The sequence below is a fragment of the Chenopodium album genome, chromosome 21 (assembly GCF_948465745.1).
Source record: "Chenopodium album chromosome 21, dcCheAlbu1.1, whole genome shotgun sequence".
Taxonomy (NCBI): Eukaryota; Viridiplantae; Streptophyta; class Magnoliopsida; order Caryophyllales; family Amaranthaceae; genus Chenopodium; species Chenopodium album.
The window spans coordinates 15660630-15677853 of record NC_137854.1 but is presented as its reverse complement, the minus strand read 5'-3'; the positions used below and the strand labels follow the sequence as shown (position 1 = coordinate 15677853).

At 34.4% G+C, this 17224-nt stretch overlaps 1 protein-coding gene across 3 annotated transcripts; it reads right to left on the bottom strand.

The window, feature by feature from the left end:
• Positions 1–531: 531 nt before the first annotated feature.
• LOC145601983 (telomerase reverse transcriptase-like) lies at positions 532–16837 on the bottom strand. Of its 3 annotated transcripts, none has more exons than XM_081658085.1 (12): positions 16350–16837; positions 15261–15338; positions 13816–13881; positions 13547–13718; positions 10412–10893; positions 10081–10198; positions 9841–9985; positions 7033–7174; positions 4863–6131; positions 3862–4412; positions 1364–1636; positions 532–1027 (listed from the first exon to the last, which is right to left on the bottom strand). In XM_081658085.1, the coding sequence occupies exons 1-12, from the start codon at positions 16653–16655 to the stop codon at positions 757–759; spliced, it is 3873 nt and encodes a 1290-aa protein (XP_081514211.1). In that variant the 5' UTR covers positions 16656–16837; the 3' UTR covers positions 532–756. The 3 variants fall into 3 exon arrangements, with proteins under 3 accessions (XP_081514211.1, XP_081514212.1, XP_081514213.1); XM_081658086.1 differs by having other exon boundaries at positions 10430–10893; XM_081658087.1 differs by lacking the exons at positions 13547–13718; positions 13816–13881; positions 15261–15338; positions 16350–16837 and adding an exon at positions 13325–13494.
• Between the last annotated feature and the right edge of the window lie 387 nt (positions 16838–17224).

Sequence of the window (17224 nt, the reverse complement as noted above, 5' to 3'; positions counted from 1 at the left end):
CACACAACTAACATTATATTGCACATATCGTGACCCTTATTTTTAACATAGTAACCTTATTTTTAACATAGTAAACTTTATTAAAACTTGTACAATGATTAATATTATTGTAAACTTGAATACGACGTTATGACCCTAATTTTAACATAGTGACCTTTATCATTCATATTGACCAGTATATAAAGTATTTCATTAAAAAAAAATAACCTCTTATAGCCTATATATTAACCAAATGACTTTTATTTCAACATAGTGACCTTATTTTTATTATAATGACTTTTTTATTTAATTAATAAAACAACCATATTTTCTCTAATATTAGTGGTTTACAATAAATTAGTATGAACCAACTTCATTTAAGAATTTGTGTCATTCTAATTATCGAATCGATGGAAAGGTCATTTAAGTACGAAAAGGTACTATTAAGACAGCAAAGGTGCGTATTTGTCAAAAATTCGGCAACTCCCCAAATTTTTTTATTCAGATAAATTGTCTGAATAAATTCTCTGAACTAGGGCATGTTCCCACAGATATAATAGAGGTTATAAATAGGCCAGTCACTTTCGCCATTTCGCACATCATGGTGATTTCAATATATAGGGTTTAATTTTAGACAATAGTTTGGACCATTTCACTAGGATATGCTAAAATATTGCCAAAAGAGCCAAAAAATAGATAGGGATTGTTGGACATGCCGACCTGAAGTACAGCCTTAAAGGTGTCTTTAAAGACAATTTTGAAAGAAACTTCCTGTCACTAGTACTTAATCTTCCACAGAAAGGATGAATGAGAATCATCAACAGCATACTTCAGTCCTGATGATATCCGAACATTTGAAATTGCCGCCAACTTGGCTCTTAAGAGGCTTAGCAAAAACACATGCCGTGATTTTTTCTTGCTCAGCACCCGAATATAAGCTGTCAATCCAAGCCATATAACTTCTTGTTTTGCTACTTTAAGTACTTGATTGCAGTCAGGCTCGTAATTAACTTTATACATCCTTCGCTTCATTAGTCTGTACATATATCTGACAATCAAAAGGTTCAACAAAATAGTTCATACCTTGTAGCTCATCAATCAATATATCAGAACCTTAATCCCATAAGTGGGGTCGGCTACATGATAAAATAAAAATTCAGATTTATTCCGTACATGGAGTTAAAGCAGGGTTATTATCCATATTTCGCAGTTGAATTTAGACCAATGCGAAAAGAAATTGAAAAGAGATGACTTTACAGCAACAGAAAGCACTTTTGAGCACTGCCTTTATTTTCTGTATGGCATGACAATGGATTTTCAATAGGAACTCTTTCAAAAAGGAAAGTGAAATATAGGAAGATAAAGTTTAATTTTTTAGGCGTACCTAATTGACCCTTCTATACTAGAGAGGCAGGAAGCTGGCTGAAGCTTGCACCAGAATGACAATTCACGGATGTAACAATGGAACTTCATCGCGCACACCACAAAAGCTTGGTACACATTTAGCCTGATGGTAGCTGGTGAGTTTATACTTGTATCATAGAATATAGGATGACATTTAGGCCGCATATAAGCACGCAACTTGGCCTTTAATTGGCGTCCTGGTCTATGCTGCCAGCTCACAGTCAGCGTCGAACTCATATGATCATTTAGGTACCTGCTCCAAGATAAGATTTAACAGCATTTCACGTCACTATTGAGGAATTCACTGCATGGCAGATTACAACAAGTTCAATGATAGTATGTTCAAAATGATTTCACATTAGCAATGATGACCTCACAGCAAACTGCAACAAATTAAAAGGGGATTTTTAACCATTTACTAAATCAAATTATTAGACCAGGTTGAAAAAAAACCAATTAAGCTTGAGTACATAACATCAAAGTTCAGGGCCGTCTACAACATAGGTTTCATTCTTTTCACCTAAAAACACTATTTGAACTTATTTTTAGTTGTTTATTGAACATTGTAGCTTTTGAACCAATTGGCACCGAAACTTATTTTCATAAAGTTGAAAAGTTAAAGAACATAATTAGTTAATAACACATCGGAGAAAGCATCCGTTTTTCTGCTCACAGAAAATTGAGAATTTTAGACGGAAAAGGATAAATATTAAAAAGTATTTCCTTCCTAGCCACTGCCATTACTTGCGGTACATGAAATATTATTACAACCAATATAAAATCACGGGAAAAGGGAAATTATGAACATTTGATTGTATAATTATCAATTTGGTATATACTATATAGTCTGTTTCTCTTCAGAGTTAGGGAAGCATTTGTATAATGTGAACAAAGGTTCCACATTATGGCTCTAGCTTGTCCTTATACTTGTCACTTTCATATACCATGAAATGACTAGACTTATATTTGATAGTCTTATGTTAAAGCAAAGATTCATTGATGTAATAGTTACTCCTAATTCCTAACATTAATTAACAAGTGTCTTTACAGATTAGGCACACATATGGACTATCTAGTTATTGCATTGGAAACTTCTGACTAATATTACTGTCTATATTTGAAACTGAAAATGTTGCATTTAAATTCCTTAATGTGAAAAAGAAAAAAAAAAAAAAAGTTTATCAAGTGGGATAGATATATGGAATAGAAAAAGTACATAAAGCACATGTCTCAAGCAAACTGATACAAGTAAATCTAATGTACCTTCTAGTATTACTAACAATTTAGCAACGTTTATATCATTAACTTGCTAGCTGCTCCTTAATGGAATAGTACCCAATAACAGTTCACACATTCTGACCTCTCAGAAATGTGGTAAGCACACTTGTAATTCCAGTCATTGTCGTTCATAAATGGAGACATCCCGAGATTCATGACTCAAAATAGTTCACAAGAAAATTATTTAGGCCCTAATTCTCTTCACCTTAAAAAAATAATATTTAGTAAAAATAATTTCAGTTCAGTAAAAATAAGTTCAATTCAGTAAAATTAAGTTCAGTTCAGTAAAAATAATTTTAGTTCAGTGAAAATAAGTTCACTTTAGTAAAATTCAGTTTTCTTAAGAAGAATTATAATAGAAAATCAGTAAAAATAATATCTATGCAAAAATAATTTCAGTTCAGTAAAATAAATTTCAGTTCAGTAAAAATAATTTAAGTTCAGCAAATATAATTTTGTTTCGGTAAAAATAATTTCAGTTCGGCAAAAATAAGGTGAAGAGAACGGGGCCTTATAGTTAAGTAGACAACACAATCCCCGAAAATCAGTATCATTTTCTAGCTACATGATCTTTAGTTGTCTGAAAAACAAAAACACATACTACTTCCGTTTCATAATATTAGTCCCATATACTTCCTCCGTTTTTATTTAATTGCAACACACCCCTTCGGCACGCGTTTTAAGGAAGATATTAGACTAGGTAAACGAATAAATTAATTTACAAAATTTTACCGAAGAAAGGGATAAGTTGCTACGGTTTAAATTTCATAGCTTAATTCATTCGTTTACCTAGTTTAATCGTCTCTTCAAAAAACGTGATAAAAGGTGTGTTGCAAGTATAAGAAAACAGAGGAAGTACTATTTTGGGCGTTTCAAAAAGATCTACCCATATTGAATATAATTCATTTATAACTTGCTTGTTTTTGGAATTAATTGATTGTGGATTGATGACATGACTCTAAGTAAGGAAAATTTTACCTTAAATTATACAATTATGACTTATGCTTTCCTAATAAAAAAATCAAAAAAGTTAAATAAAGTAAACTAATTATTAATTATGTTGTACTTTAATGTTAGATTCCAAATATATTTGTTTTCTTATTTTATGTGATTGATTCCATATGGGACTAACATTATGAAACGGAGGGAGTACAAAATAGAATGACTTGAAACAACAAAAAAGGCCAGTCTAGGAATTACCTACTATAGTCTGCCTGAACCTCTAAAGTGCAGCTATTGATAAGCAAGCCACTCCATTGCATAAATGAGACACCATCACTGCCTACTAAAAGCCTCTTTGAATCAACTTTATGTGTACCGCCATAATCAAAATTCATGCAGAATTTCTCCTGATTCATGTAACAGTTGTAGGCATGAAATCCTCTTCGCAACCTGGAGAAGAAGCTACTAGCCTGTTTTTTGGATGTTGATACCAACAAAAAGTCATCAACAAACCTGAGTAAGAGATACTTGGGAGAGGAAAAAGATACAGCTGAAGTAGCTACAAGAGCAGCTGAACCATTGTCAACATGAATTGGCATGTCTTGACCAGATAGGGAAAGATAGGGAAAGATAACATTCCTCTCCATATGTCCATAGTACAGTGTACAAAGCAGACTTGATAAAACACTCCCCTGAGGGATGCCAACAGTTTGCAAAAAATAATATTGACCTAATTTGAGCACATTGTTCTTCAGATGCTCCTTCAAATTATACATAAGTTCTTCCCTTCTTACAGTCATGCCTTGCTCCTGCAGTCAATAACATGTTACACATTAATCAGTTTCATCGTGTCTTGTAAAGTTGCACAAAAGGAAGCATCTTCAATTGAAGGTTGGCAGAATGGTCAAGCAGAAATTAGACTATAAATGACACACAAAACCCTGGTTTCAAGACATGTTCATGGAAACTAATTCAAAAACACCTTTTTTTATTCTGTACACAAATACAAATTTTGGGAAATGCACATTCGACACATCTATCTCAATCAGTTCACTTTCAGTTAACGACACATCATATGTGGCTTAACTGATCATTCTTAACAAGCGTTCTTCAAAAACCCTCTCCTTCACTAATATTTATCTAGGTGTTGAATTTTATGATGTGCTTAGGTTCAAAGTCAGAAATACCAGTCACCTGTGCATCTGAGATCAATTCAAATACGAACACCATTTTAATGGCTACTTTACAAACTTATTTACCTGATTCACAACAATAGTCTGGCAAGTCCTTTGATGGACAGGAGGAATGTCTTCTGTCAATCCACTATTGTTACCTTCAATCATCAACTTTCGATTTTCAGAAATCCACAGGCACTTTTTCCTGCAGAAGATCTCACAGGACTTCTGCAGGGAATATGTGTCCGCCATTTGTATTTCATCAATTACCGAAAGAAGCTTATCCTGCTTGACAGTATCAAATGCCTTTTGTACATCTGAAACTACAATGTATACCATAGGCATAGTTGGCTGTCCTTCCTTCAAATGCCTCAGAAATGAACATAATTTCCTATGGATGTCATTATAAGAAAAAACAGTGGAGCCCCACCTTTCCGGTTCGTTCACCTTCAGATCCTTGAATATGACTTGCAAATTGCGTAGAACAGTATTTACAGACTTCAAAAAGGGGGCATTTCTGTTATGAGTTCTTTTTATTCTCTTCTTTTTGCGCAATTGAGCATGTGAAAGTGATCTTTTAATGCAAAATCTGGATGCTGCTTTCAGATTCGCTATTGGTCTTGCTCCATTTTCTTTTGGGCAAAGCCTAACCTTTGAGAAACCAAATGACCTCTTGCTTAATATTTCTGCTACAGATGCATTATTCAAGGAACGGTAAGTCTGATCCTTCAGCGATGTGATAACTCTGTTACTCAACTTCTGCCAAATTGATTTCCTATAATAATACAAGTTCTGTTTACCCTGCTCACTTTCCGTGACGTAAAAATTGTCCTGTACAAGGGGTACCACAATATGAGAAAAGAACCAAAAGATCCATCGTTCCAGAACCATCTGTTTTAAAGGACAATAGCCAATGTTTTGTGAATTTGACGATACCACAGAAATTTGATCGCTTGTAGGCTTAAAGACAAAGGCATTAGAGCACTTGGAAGCCTCAATATTTGATAGGAATGGAAATTTTGACACTTCTAGCTTATGCAAACATTGCTTTAATGAAAATTTCTCAAACCTCCGCAGCTTAATAAATTTAGAGATGTTTCTTCGCAAGATTCTGCGGCTTAATGGTAATCCTAAAAGATCAGGTGGGACTATATTCCGACAAACAGCCCAAATATATGATACGACTTCATCCTTTAAGCAATATGGCCGGCTGAGACCGAATTGACGCTGAATGACTTCAGTTGTTCTCCTGTGACCCCTTGTTTCGGTACAAGTAAGCCTCTTGGGGAACTGGTCAGTTCCTTGAAACACGTCTTGTTTAGAATTTGATTTCTCTGATTCCATTTTTCTAGGCTGAAAAAAGATCAATTGTTAGACTAACAATCTACACACCAAATTAACAATATTTACAAAACAATCCAAATCTCTTGCTAGCATACATTACAGAATTGAAGTAGAAAAGTATTCAGTATACACATTCCTGTGTAGGATCAGAATCTAAGAACACTCCTGTCCTGGCCAACCCTTATTTTTTAAAAGGTGCAGATTTTCAAAAGACTTGGCAACACAGTACCTGTTTTGACATTTTCCACATCATATATGTATATATATATTTACAAAAATGCCATAATGACTAGGTATTTATGTTATTTTATTTACCATTTTGCCATTTGATAAACAAATTTTGTTTATCAAATTGATGAACCACTCAAATTGATAAATACTCTGTATTTATTTTTATTTTTTTGAACCACTCACTTTGCTTCATTCTATTTTTGGCTTATCCCTTTTACCATCTTACCCCTTCAACCACACAATAATTATACCTTTCCACACACTCGTACTTTATTCATCATTTTCTTATACAAATCCACCTTTTTACATTTCACTCTCTTACTTTATCCTACTTAATCTTACACCCACTCACATTCTTCAATAATTTCATAAATTGCATATCTATAGTAACTGAATAGAACATAATATAATGGAGGGAGGATTATTCATGATGATATAAAGCAAATCAATGTTATACATGTTCAATTAATACTTAATGTTTCAATCAGACTCTTGTTAGAGCCCTTACGGCTGCGTTTATCAATTTGATATAAATAAATATTTACATTTAATGTTTAAAGTATATAGACATGTATGCAAAAGTGATAGAAAGGTACATTATTAATGTTTGGAAACATGTTTTGGTATAACTCTCAAAAGAGAAAGTAGGTACATGTATATGAGATAAAAGATAATTCACCTCAAGACTGGAACCAACATCTCCATCTCTATCAAGCTGAAAAAGAGGTTGGGAAGGACAGTGCTTCTCCAATAACCTTATATGGTGGCATTTCTTCGCTCTGCGAAGAAAGACCTTAAGCAACTTCACGAGAGAATGGTATCTGGAAAATTCATTATAAATAGCCGTGTGTTAAAATCATTATTAAATTTTAATATATCTGAGCAGTGGCTCTTAACCAAATAAAATAATAATTCATGCTAAAGAACTTGCACAGCTACAGAATATTTTGCATGCTTCTGATGTAAAGCTAGTCATCTTCATTCATAAACAACCTTCAGATTACTGAGCCAACAGAGATTTGCACTTAATCTAACATCACACATTGAAAGGTTTCCACGAAGGGATAAAGAGCTAGGAACAGAGTAGAGTTGCTGCAAGTAAATTTAGAAGGGTCAAACAGTCCTCTTCATTAGCATTAAAGAAGAAATTCAAGAAACTGGTTTAAGCTAACATCTTTTCCAGTCAATTGAATGATGAATAATTTCTCCAGGTACCAAGAGCTTAATCAATTTTTGACCTCGTCAATTCAATATCTCCATCAAAACGTCTTCCCAGTTAAAAAGGAGATGGTCACAGAAATTATCAGATGACACATCGATTTTACCGGTACACAGTCATGGTAGAAGACTAAAATTTTCAGCCAAATGGAAATTCTTCTAGTCGGGTAATTCCACAGAAATCTGCTACATGCCGCTTCCATGCCTTTTGAAGTTATGAAATGTCAAACTGAACGTCCTTTGCCTCTTGCAACAGAAACCGTTAAAGAGTATAATTTTGAAACAAGACTGATCTATTAAAAAAAATAATAATAATAAAAAAATAATCTGATGTATCACACCACTTACACCATATAGTCAAAAGAGGCAACACTGCAAGAGGTGGAGAATGTTGGAACAAGGCTATCTTAAGGAGTTTGACATCTGAAATGAAATGACTTTTTAGCAATAATAGGAAAACAAAATTTCTTTTGGAAAGACCAAAAAAAGAGGACAAGCTATCACTCATATAATTTCAGAATAATACTTCCATTTCTTATTATTTGTAACTTTGGAGCCTTGGAGGGTTGTACGGACTCCTAGGAAAAATTTGTTTGTGAGAGTTAAATGGAGAGAAGAATAAAGAGATGCATGTGATGCGGAGAGATATAGAGAGAATAGACAAATTAAAAAGGAGAGAAAACATTTGCTGCAAATAATATGAAACATCTATATTTAGCAAATGTTGCTAATAATGTGAAACGGAGGTAGCATAAGAAATGAAACTAAGAAAAGTATATCCCACCTTAGAATACGAACACCAGAAAAACAATATGAGCAAACATCCATAGGAAAGCCAAATAGGTCATTACAGTACACAGAAAGCTAAATGGAAGCTATGGCCACTATAGGGAAACAAAAAGCCACATTAAAAATTAACTCCGCTTACAAAGATATGCCATCTTTTCTCACTTCCTATTCCTATGTAGTGGTTGGCCTCAGTCGTTTCTAAAGAACAGGAGAATACAAAACAATAACAAGAGAAGCACACAGATCAATTACTCGCATTGAAAGATATAGGCCAAGCTGAAAAGCTCCTCCCAGTTTGAACGAACTAATAAAAATTGGTTTAAATCCAAGTTTTTCTATGCTCAATCTTAGGAAATTTGTTCAATATGGTCTGGATTTTTAGCTCCCGTTCATCAAGAGCTTTGACCACGGAAACTAGAGAAATTTGTGATGTTAGGAAAGTTTTGTAAAATTATGATATTTTGGCAATTATAGTGTGATTCCGGTAGCTACAGATTAGCATATTATCTAAAAGAACATAATAATAATATTCAGGAATATACAGTATACACTTAAATATAAAGAATAGTCAGTAGTGTCTCATGAGTTATAGGAAAAGGATTGCTTGGTAAAGGTTTTTTAAGCCATTATTTGGCAGGAGAAAAAAAAGACCTTGACTAGTATTTATTTAAATTACTGATGGGTTTTTGGTTTTTAATTCCACCACCAACCCTTCCTCCCCAATCTTCTTCCTGTAGTAGTCAAAAAAATCAGGGTAACTGCTAACTACATTTGTTGGCAGCCTAAAGTAGTTGTCCACTAATCCTAGCTTTAGAGCAAAATATTCAATCTGATAAAGGTGGCATATGACTAATAAACTCATTCACCTTTCATTAATCCACACAGCACAAATTAAGAGAATGCCATCATGTTCCATTTATAAGCTGAAGTGTCAACAAATATTACTTCCTAGAAAATAATAAGCAATATCTGGGAAAGGGAAAAAAAAGATTTGAAATTGAAATATTATTAGTAACTTTTGCCATGCCTCTTATTATTATAAGTAGAATAAGAAATAGGAACATCCCTTTTCTTTATTTAATATTTAAAAATTTTGTTAGGGCTTCCACACAGCCAACATAAGCAGAAAAGAGCTCTATAACTATCCCCACATCGATCCTCACACTCTAAGGGGGACTGGAAAAGAATAAATAGCCATGGGAAGTAGCCAAACCAACTTTATTTTCTCCATTTTCATGAAATTCCATTCCAAAATTTCTTCATTAAAATAACAATGAACGTGTTACATGAGGTTATCAATAATCATCTCAAATTTTTACCATGTTAATATTATTGAGACATCAAAAATGCAATTTAAAGAATTAAGCACGGGTCATTAAGTTTCTCAATACTGAAACCTTGGTTGCTTTTACAAATTCCAAATGCAAGTGTCATGTGATTAGAACAACAGATAGGTATAACAACAGAATGATACTCTTACAAGCAAATAGACCCTTGTGAACAAAGCCCACGTTTATGGAAGCATGATGCTGGTAAATTTCTTGAGCTTGTATTTGGCAAACCAAATATATGTAGTAGAAAATCACTTACACCTGCAAAACCAGGTTTCAAGGAGTATAGGATATCTAAGAGATTAAGAAATAACTATAGAACAGAGGAAAAAACAGGCACACAAAGACAACAGAAAAAGTTGCAGCCTACAAATTTTAATAAAGGATACGCTTTTTTAGGAAAAGAGATGATGAATACTTCACATTGTAGAACATAAACTTCCTAGTAATTTCAGCATCTTTAGGGACTCTTGACAGTGATTGAAACACTGAGCAACAGGGGCACAGCTGCATCTCAAATACAAAGTAAACAGTAAATTGATTAAGTTGTACAAATTTTTGCAAAGTTGGACAAAGTATGACAAAGTTTTACAGGACAGAGCATGTGTCTGGCCAAAATGAGCAACAAAAGAATTTATATACCAACTTTCAAGCATAAAAAAATATTCATATGCTTACGCAAGAAATAAGATAAAATGAAACCAAAGAAGTTTCACTTACGATTGTTCCTATGCTTACCGATTGTTCCATATAGAGATCAGCACCATTTTGATTATCTTTGTTTTCAACTGAAGTAGGCACCACCAGACTCTGGCCTTTATTGTTGACCCAACCATGCTGGCAATTCTTGTGAAAATCACCCACGTCCTTCAAATTTTTCCTGGAAGGATCCTGAGTACAGCAGTCTTGTAATGCCAATTTCTTGCGTCTCTTTCGGCGTTGCCAACTTGGCAATCTCAAACGCTTCCTTGGCTCCACTTTGAGCCTCTCAATGGGTTGCTCTTCAGTAGCATGTTGTCCAAGTAAACATTTCTCAGAGATCATAGGGCTCACTTTGGGAGAATTTTTGCCTTGACAGACAACTATTTCAGAGTCAACTGAGCCAAATGAATTCTCCTGACCAGCTCTACAAGGCACCTTGCTGGCAGGCTCTTCAGACTTCAAAATCTTTCCATTGCCTCTTCCTCGCTTTCGCTTGTATCCTAAATGTAGCCATCAAAAGCACATGTCTATAAATACTAGCTCAAAAGATATTCAGTTTGAATTGAAAATGCAAATACTTTCATCCAACACTTAAGCATGTTTATGAGTGTATGAGTACATCATCTAGCAGGTTTGCCTGCATATTTAAAGTTCCCATTTAAAGAGCTATGTTACTTGGACCCGGGTACCCCATGTCCGACACGGATCGTGTCCAAGTGTCTGACTCGGCTATTTTTTGAAAAAATTCCATGATTTTGAACTAAGAGTGAAGTGTCCAAGTGTCATACCCATGTCCGAGTGTCGAGGGTCCGACACGGGTACGAAATGAAGAGTCCGAGTAACATAGCTAAAGAGAGGTTAGATTCAAGGTGGCAGGAGAATCACACTACAGCCTTTGAATCGTTGAATATGTGCTGAAGTCATATGTAGCTATCAGCATGCATATTGGCGGCAATCATGTAATGATTGTCATAAATGCAATATACTTACTCCTTTGCTCAATTTCTCGTTTCACTGTCACAGTCAAACTTTGTAACTTTGATCATACTTTTTGGCTAGTATATACGAAAAGAAATTATTATGTGGGATTTTGTTAGATTTGCCATGTTGAGTTTCGATATATTGGGTGTAACCCATATTTTTATAATATCAACATTTAACTTTTTCTAAAGTACAGAAGTAAACTTGTTACTCCATAATAGATTACAGGGAAAAAAAAAACAAAAATAAACTTAAGAAAACAATTCAATAGAGTGACTATTAAAATGGCAATATATGAATAGCTTCAGCATTATTAGCAAATTTTCTTATTAAGCTGTCAAAAATATAAATAATAGTAATTACATAAAGGAAATGGTATAAAAAGTTGGACAAAAGGGATTGTTTGTTATGTTAAATCAATCAAAGGAAAAGGCAACTGAAACTCTTAATTTCCCTAGAACATACTTCAGCTTGATAATTCTTGAAAAAAAAAAGAAAAAAAACACACCTCTTTAATCAATTTGGAGCTCACCCATTTTCCCCTCATCTTGATTCCCACCTACCATTTGGGACTTAAACTCCTCCACACCATAACAATCGATTACCGAACCTTCTACTCTACTGCTAATCCATCAACAAATCTTCATCAGGTCATCTCTAGCCATTGGCAACCACCACTAGTGCAGACCTTATCATCCTCCATAAGTCTAGCATTAAACACTTCCCTTTATACCTCCGTTCGCTACCACCATGACCCCTACCCCTACCCCTACCTAAAAAACTTAGCCCACCAACCTGATCCACTTACTCAAAAACCAACAACCACTACAACATCTATTCCAAAAAAAAAAAAAAAAAAAAAAAACAACCACTACAACATACCCCAAAGACCAAAAACCCCCAAGACTTTCAACCACCACAACAACCCTAACGTGGCTAACACCACCGATCACTCCCACCAAAAACCCCATTCAAGGTAGGAATCATCCCCATTCCACAACCACCACATCAAAAACCACCATAATAACACAAACTAAAGCGTGATAGAAAGAATAGAAGGTAGCAAAAAAAAAATGCAAAATGACTTTAAATGGTTGAAATCCACCATTAAAGCTCTAGATGGCCACCAAAAGTAGATTTCTTGTGGGGGTGGAGCAATAGCGTTCCTTTAGTGATCGCGAGATGATAGGTGGTAGATGAATGGCTACTATGGTCACATGGTGTAAGAGGTAGTGGTGTTGACTAGGTTGGTTCAGGAAGAGGGCATTCATTCTTCTATCAATGGAAAAGGAGCTATATTACAAGACAGGAAAAAGAAGTGGAGGGTTTTGTTGTTCAATCTTCTACTAAACACAACCAAGAGGAATTTAGACCCATTTCTCTTGCCTAACCAAACAAGCTGGAATATATGGGTCTTCCTTATCTTTACTTTCCTGATTATTCCATTTTTTGTAGTGAACTAGACGCCCTCTAAATCTTTCTCACAAGTCACAATAAAGCCCCCTCCATCCAAAAACAAGTCACACACGTCTTTTCGGCTCATTTATTAATAGATAGATGTTGAATGTGAATCAAAAGTTTAAAAAAGTTAGAGGCTATAAACGCGAGAGAGAGAGAGAGAGAGAGAGAGAGAGAGTATGTTGGTTAAAGTGTAAGAAAGTGGATAGATTAAGAAAACATAAGCTGGAATGAATAGAAAGAAAACGTAAGTGAAAGGGAACAACTAAAGGAAGTGGGCAAATAATTTCTGGAGGATTCAAAGCAGTGAATGGCAATTATATAGGATATAAGAAAAAAAAAATTACAATAAACATCCCTATTGCACTACAAATATTAAGAATTGATCCCTGAAGTAAACCAAAAACCCTTAAGCATAGGAGTAAACTTTTTTTTTTTTTATGGAAAAGAAACAAAAATATTAAAGGCATAAAGAAACAGAATAAATATTACCCTCACTCACATAGAATTAGAGCATGGAGCTTGTCTGAACAAGTCGTTCCGTTTACACACACCAAAGAATGCACAGGAAAGCCTTTCTCCTTTACTTGTACAATGCTTACAGTAGGTCAGTAGAAAAGTTACTATCTGGAGATATAACCTTCAACATTCCAAAAGTAGAGGTAGAGAAGAATTAAACAATGTAGAGCTTAACATCACAATGGTTTTACCTACTTGCATCAGTTTCATGCATGGAAGATCCAGAGTCATCTAGGGGTATGTGCATGGGAAGCCTTGCAACCAGCTGACTGACAAGAGGACCCGCTACTTGTTGGTGTGCATTGCACGTGATAGACATAAATATCAATGTGTGCATAAGTAGATGAATCATGATACTATCCCCAACCTGTGCAGAATATAAATTTGAAGTAAATGGAGGCAAATATTTAGCAGAAACTCATAATTATTTCATCAGTTGAATAGCCAAAAGTGTGAAAACATACCCTTTCTAAGGCTAGTTCCCATGTCCAGCTAGTTAGAACCTTTACAATGGTGCTGTTCAGTTTAAACTGTGACAATGAGTTCAATACAGCATTAGAATTTGTCACTGCTAGGAGCCATCTAACTTTAAATGCTGAAATTATCTAATAAAGCAACTTCTTTTCTCCTACTCATGCAAATCAAAATAAGGCACTGTTCTCTTCATCTTATAATTGCAGAACCGAAATTATTTTTACTGATTAAAACTTATTTTTAATGATTCTCTATTATATTTGTTCATCAAAGTTACTAATTTTTACTGATTAATTGAACTTTTATTTACTTAATCAAAGGTCCAATATTATTTATACTGAATTTTATTTGAACAAGGTGAAGAGAACAGGGCCTACAACATAAAAGCAGGAACAACAATAGACCTAATAGCGAAATAAATATTTTGTAAATTGCTTTATATTAGGCGTGGCAACGATCGCATGAACCCAAGAAAAAAGTGTCCGTCACTATTTTAGAATTTAGACATCCTCATTACCCTGTTACCCAGACTCGTGAGTTTCTTATATCATCTGTTGACAATTACTTAAGAACCTAACACCCCTCCCTCCCCTTGTCACAAAGGCCAGTCACACATTCCATGCTTGTGTCTTGATTCTGTCTCCAACCCAACCAGATTCCATTATAATTGATGTGTACACAGCACAGGACTTACCTACTGTATAGAACAATGTTCGCCAATCCATAAAGTACTCTACCAAGTACCAACCCATGACACAACCACTATGTACCTTCCTTGCAACAAACTTGTAAGCCAAACCCCTCTACCTAACTTCATCCAATAGCCACACAACCACATAGTCTTGGCTTAATGACCAAAAAACCAAGACCTTAAAAGTTTAAATGAATTGGTTGGGTATGAATTGGTCAAAATACACCTAATCCCATGTAACTCTAATAATCAACATGAAATATTGATTTGGTAGCCATGTAACTTTGTACGAGTACAATAATAATCCACTTAATTTTGCATTTGGAGACAAAGGCTTTTCTATGGTAAAGGCTAATAATTATTATATTTTGGTTGGATTCAATGGGTTCCATATACTCTCTTGGCCATCTAGAGGTGGGGTATACAAGGTTAGGGAGGTGGAAGATGAATGAATTGAGTCACGATACATTCATCATCAAGTGTCTTCTCCATCATTCTTAGTGCCTCTTTAAGCTTGCCGACATGGGGCAATGGTTTTTTCATGGCATGAACGTTACTAAAGTAATGCATGATAGAGATTTGTTTTCTTCTTTGTAATTTCGTTTGGTAGATAAGTGCCCCTCACTATAATATAATGGAATTTCATCTCTTAAATACAATAAACAATTGATAATTTCATGCTAGACCTTTCAAACATGCAGATGAGAAAGATAACATGATTATTTATCATAAAATTAAGGATACCTTCTGATAACCATGGCATAAGACATTAGATGGTGCAGTTGCCTCATTGAATAATGCTTGAATGGTCTTCTCAACAATCTAAAAGCACAAAATAGGTACAATTTTATCTAGCAAGAAAATAAAATTAGTTTGCACTAAAAACCAATACATGCGAATTCATACAATAATTTTATTTCAAAGTTTCAAACATGGAAACAACCGGAAAAAAAAAAGGAAAAAAAAAAAAACACAGCAAACAATAGCGGAAACTTAAACTATGAGAAACTAGTGTGGTGATGACGGGCAGCACAATTTTTTTTTCTCAATTTGTCTAATGTAATATATCCTCAAAATCACCTATACAAATTAAGTTCACTTAATCCCATGGCATATTTACACCCACATTGCTCAGTAGCAGAAAAAAGTATGAAAACAAATCAGCTAGCAGATACTACAATTTGTCTGCTTTCAATAAACAAAAAATACTACTGCTTGTATAGGCATAATTTTGCTGGTTTCTGCACCCAATTCAAAACCATTTTACACCACTACCACTAATCCACTCATATGCAATATTTTGTTAAAATTAAGCTAGAACCTCAAAAAAATTGACATCCAAACCTCAGTACAGCTCGAAAAACGGTAATTATTAATTAGTACTCTGTATGTGAAATGAAAGAACATCATGAAAAAGTTTCAGAGTTTTAAGCAACTAACATCTACTATTCTACTTATGACTAAGGAGCTGGAACTACCCTGAACCTGAAGTTTTTGAGAGAAACCCAAACCCGAACAACCCAAGTTCAACCCGATGTGACCCATGTATCATACATATATTATACAAATACCTAATATTTTACATTATTTGTATACATTTTTTAGCACAACTCAAAATCAACCAAAAATCTAACCCGCCCAACCTATTGACCCGAAACCTTACTTTGCTTACATGATTTCTCCGTTAGAGTTCACTATATGATCATTTCAGATAATCCCACTTCACTTAACACACAATTCAACCAAATTAGTAATAAAAAAATGCCAAAAATTCCACAAAACAAGCAAAACCCAGAAAAATTAACCAACAAAACAGAACTAAAAACAAAGAACCTGCAGCTGAGACCAATGTCGAGTGAAGCTAGAAAGAGGGGGAAAAGGCGGAGCATTATGAGGAACAACAACAAAGCAAGTAGACATCAATCTACGATACTCAATTGGATCATCAGGTCTAATCAAATACGACATTGCAGCATCATCATCAACATTGCCGAAAACACAACGAATGCATTTACCCTTTCCATTGCAATTGCAAAATTTGGGGATAATTGAGATAATTGTTTTGGAAAGTGAAGCTGCTTTATCTCTGAATTGTCTCCATAATACGTTTGGAACTCTTTCTTTCTTCTTCTTTCCCATTTTTTTGGTATGAATTTGAGATGTTTTACATGATTTGAAGGGTTTTTGTTGGGTTGCAGAAATTGGTGAGCTGATTTTGGTGTTGGGAGTTGGAAGATGAATTGCCACTGACAATTCAAAACTCCATAGACTTAGAAAGTCGTACACTCATGTAATCTTGCACCATAAGTCCATAAGCATCACATTTGCCTACTGACTTGCTAGGTCATGTTCTGTTTAACTTATTTAAGCGTGTAATAAGTTTATATAAGTTTGGTTCAAGTTTAATAACTTTTTATAAGGGTTACCTAAATACAAATTACAACTAAAATAAGTTTTAATAAGATCTAATAAATTCAAATAGTTCAGGTAAGTTCAAATCAGTAAAAATCGGGTGAGTAGAACACACCCTTAGTAAATAAGCAAATAAACGATATACACTTGTCTCAATGTTGTGTAGTGTAGATCAAATTGACAATTATCAACTTAAAAGATGATTTCGCGCTACCCTTGGTGAAAGAAAATATGTCCCAAAGTGTATGGAAATATATGAGTTTGCGAAAAATTGGTAAAGTGATGAATAAAGCATT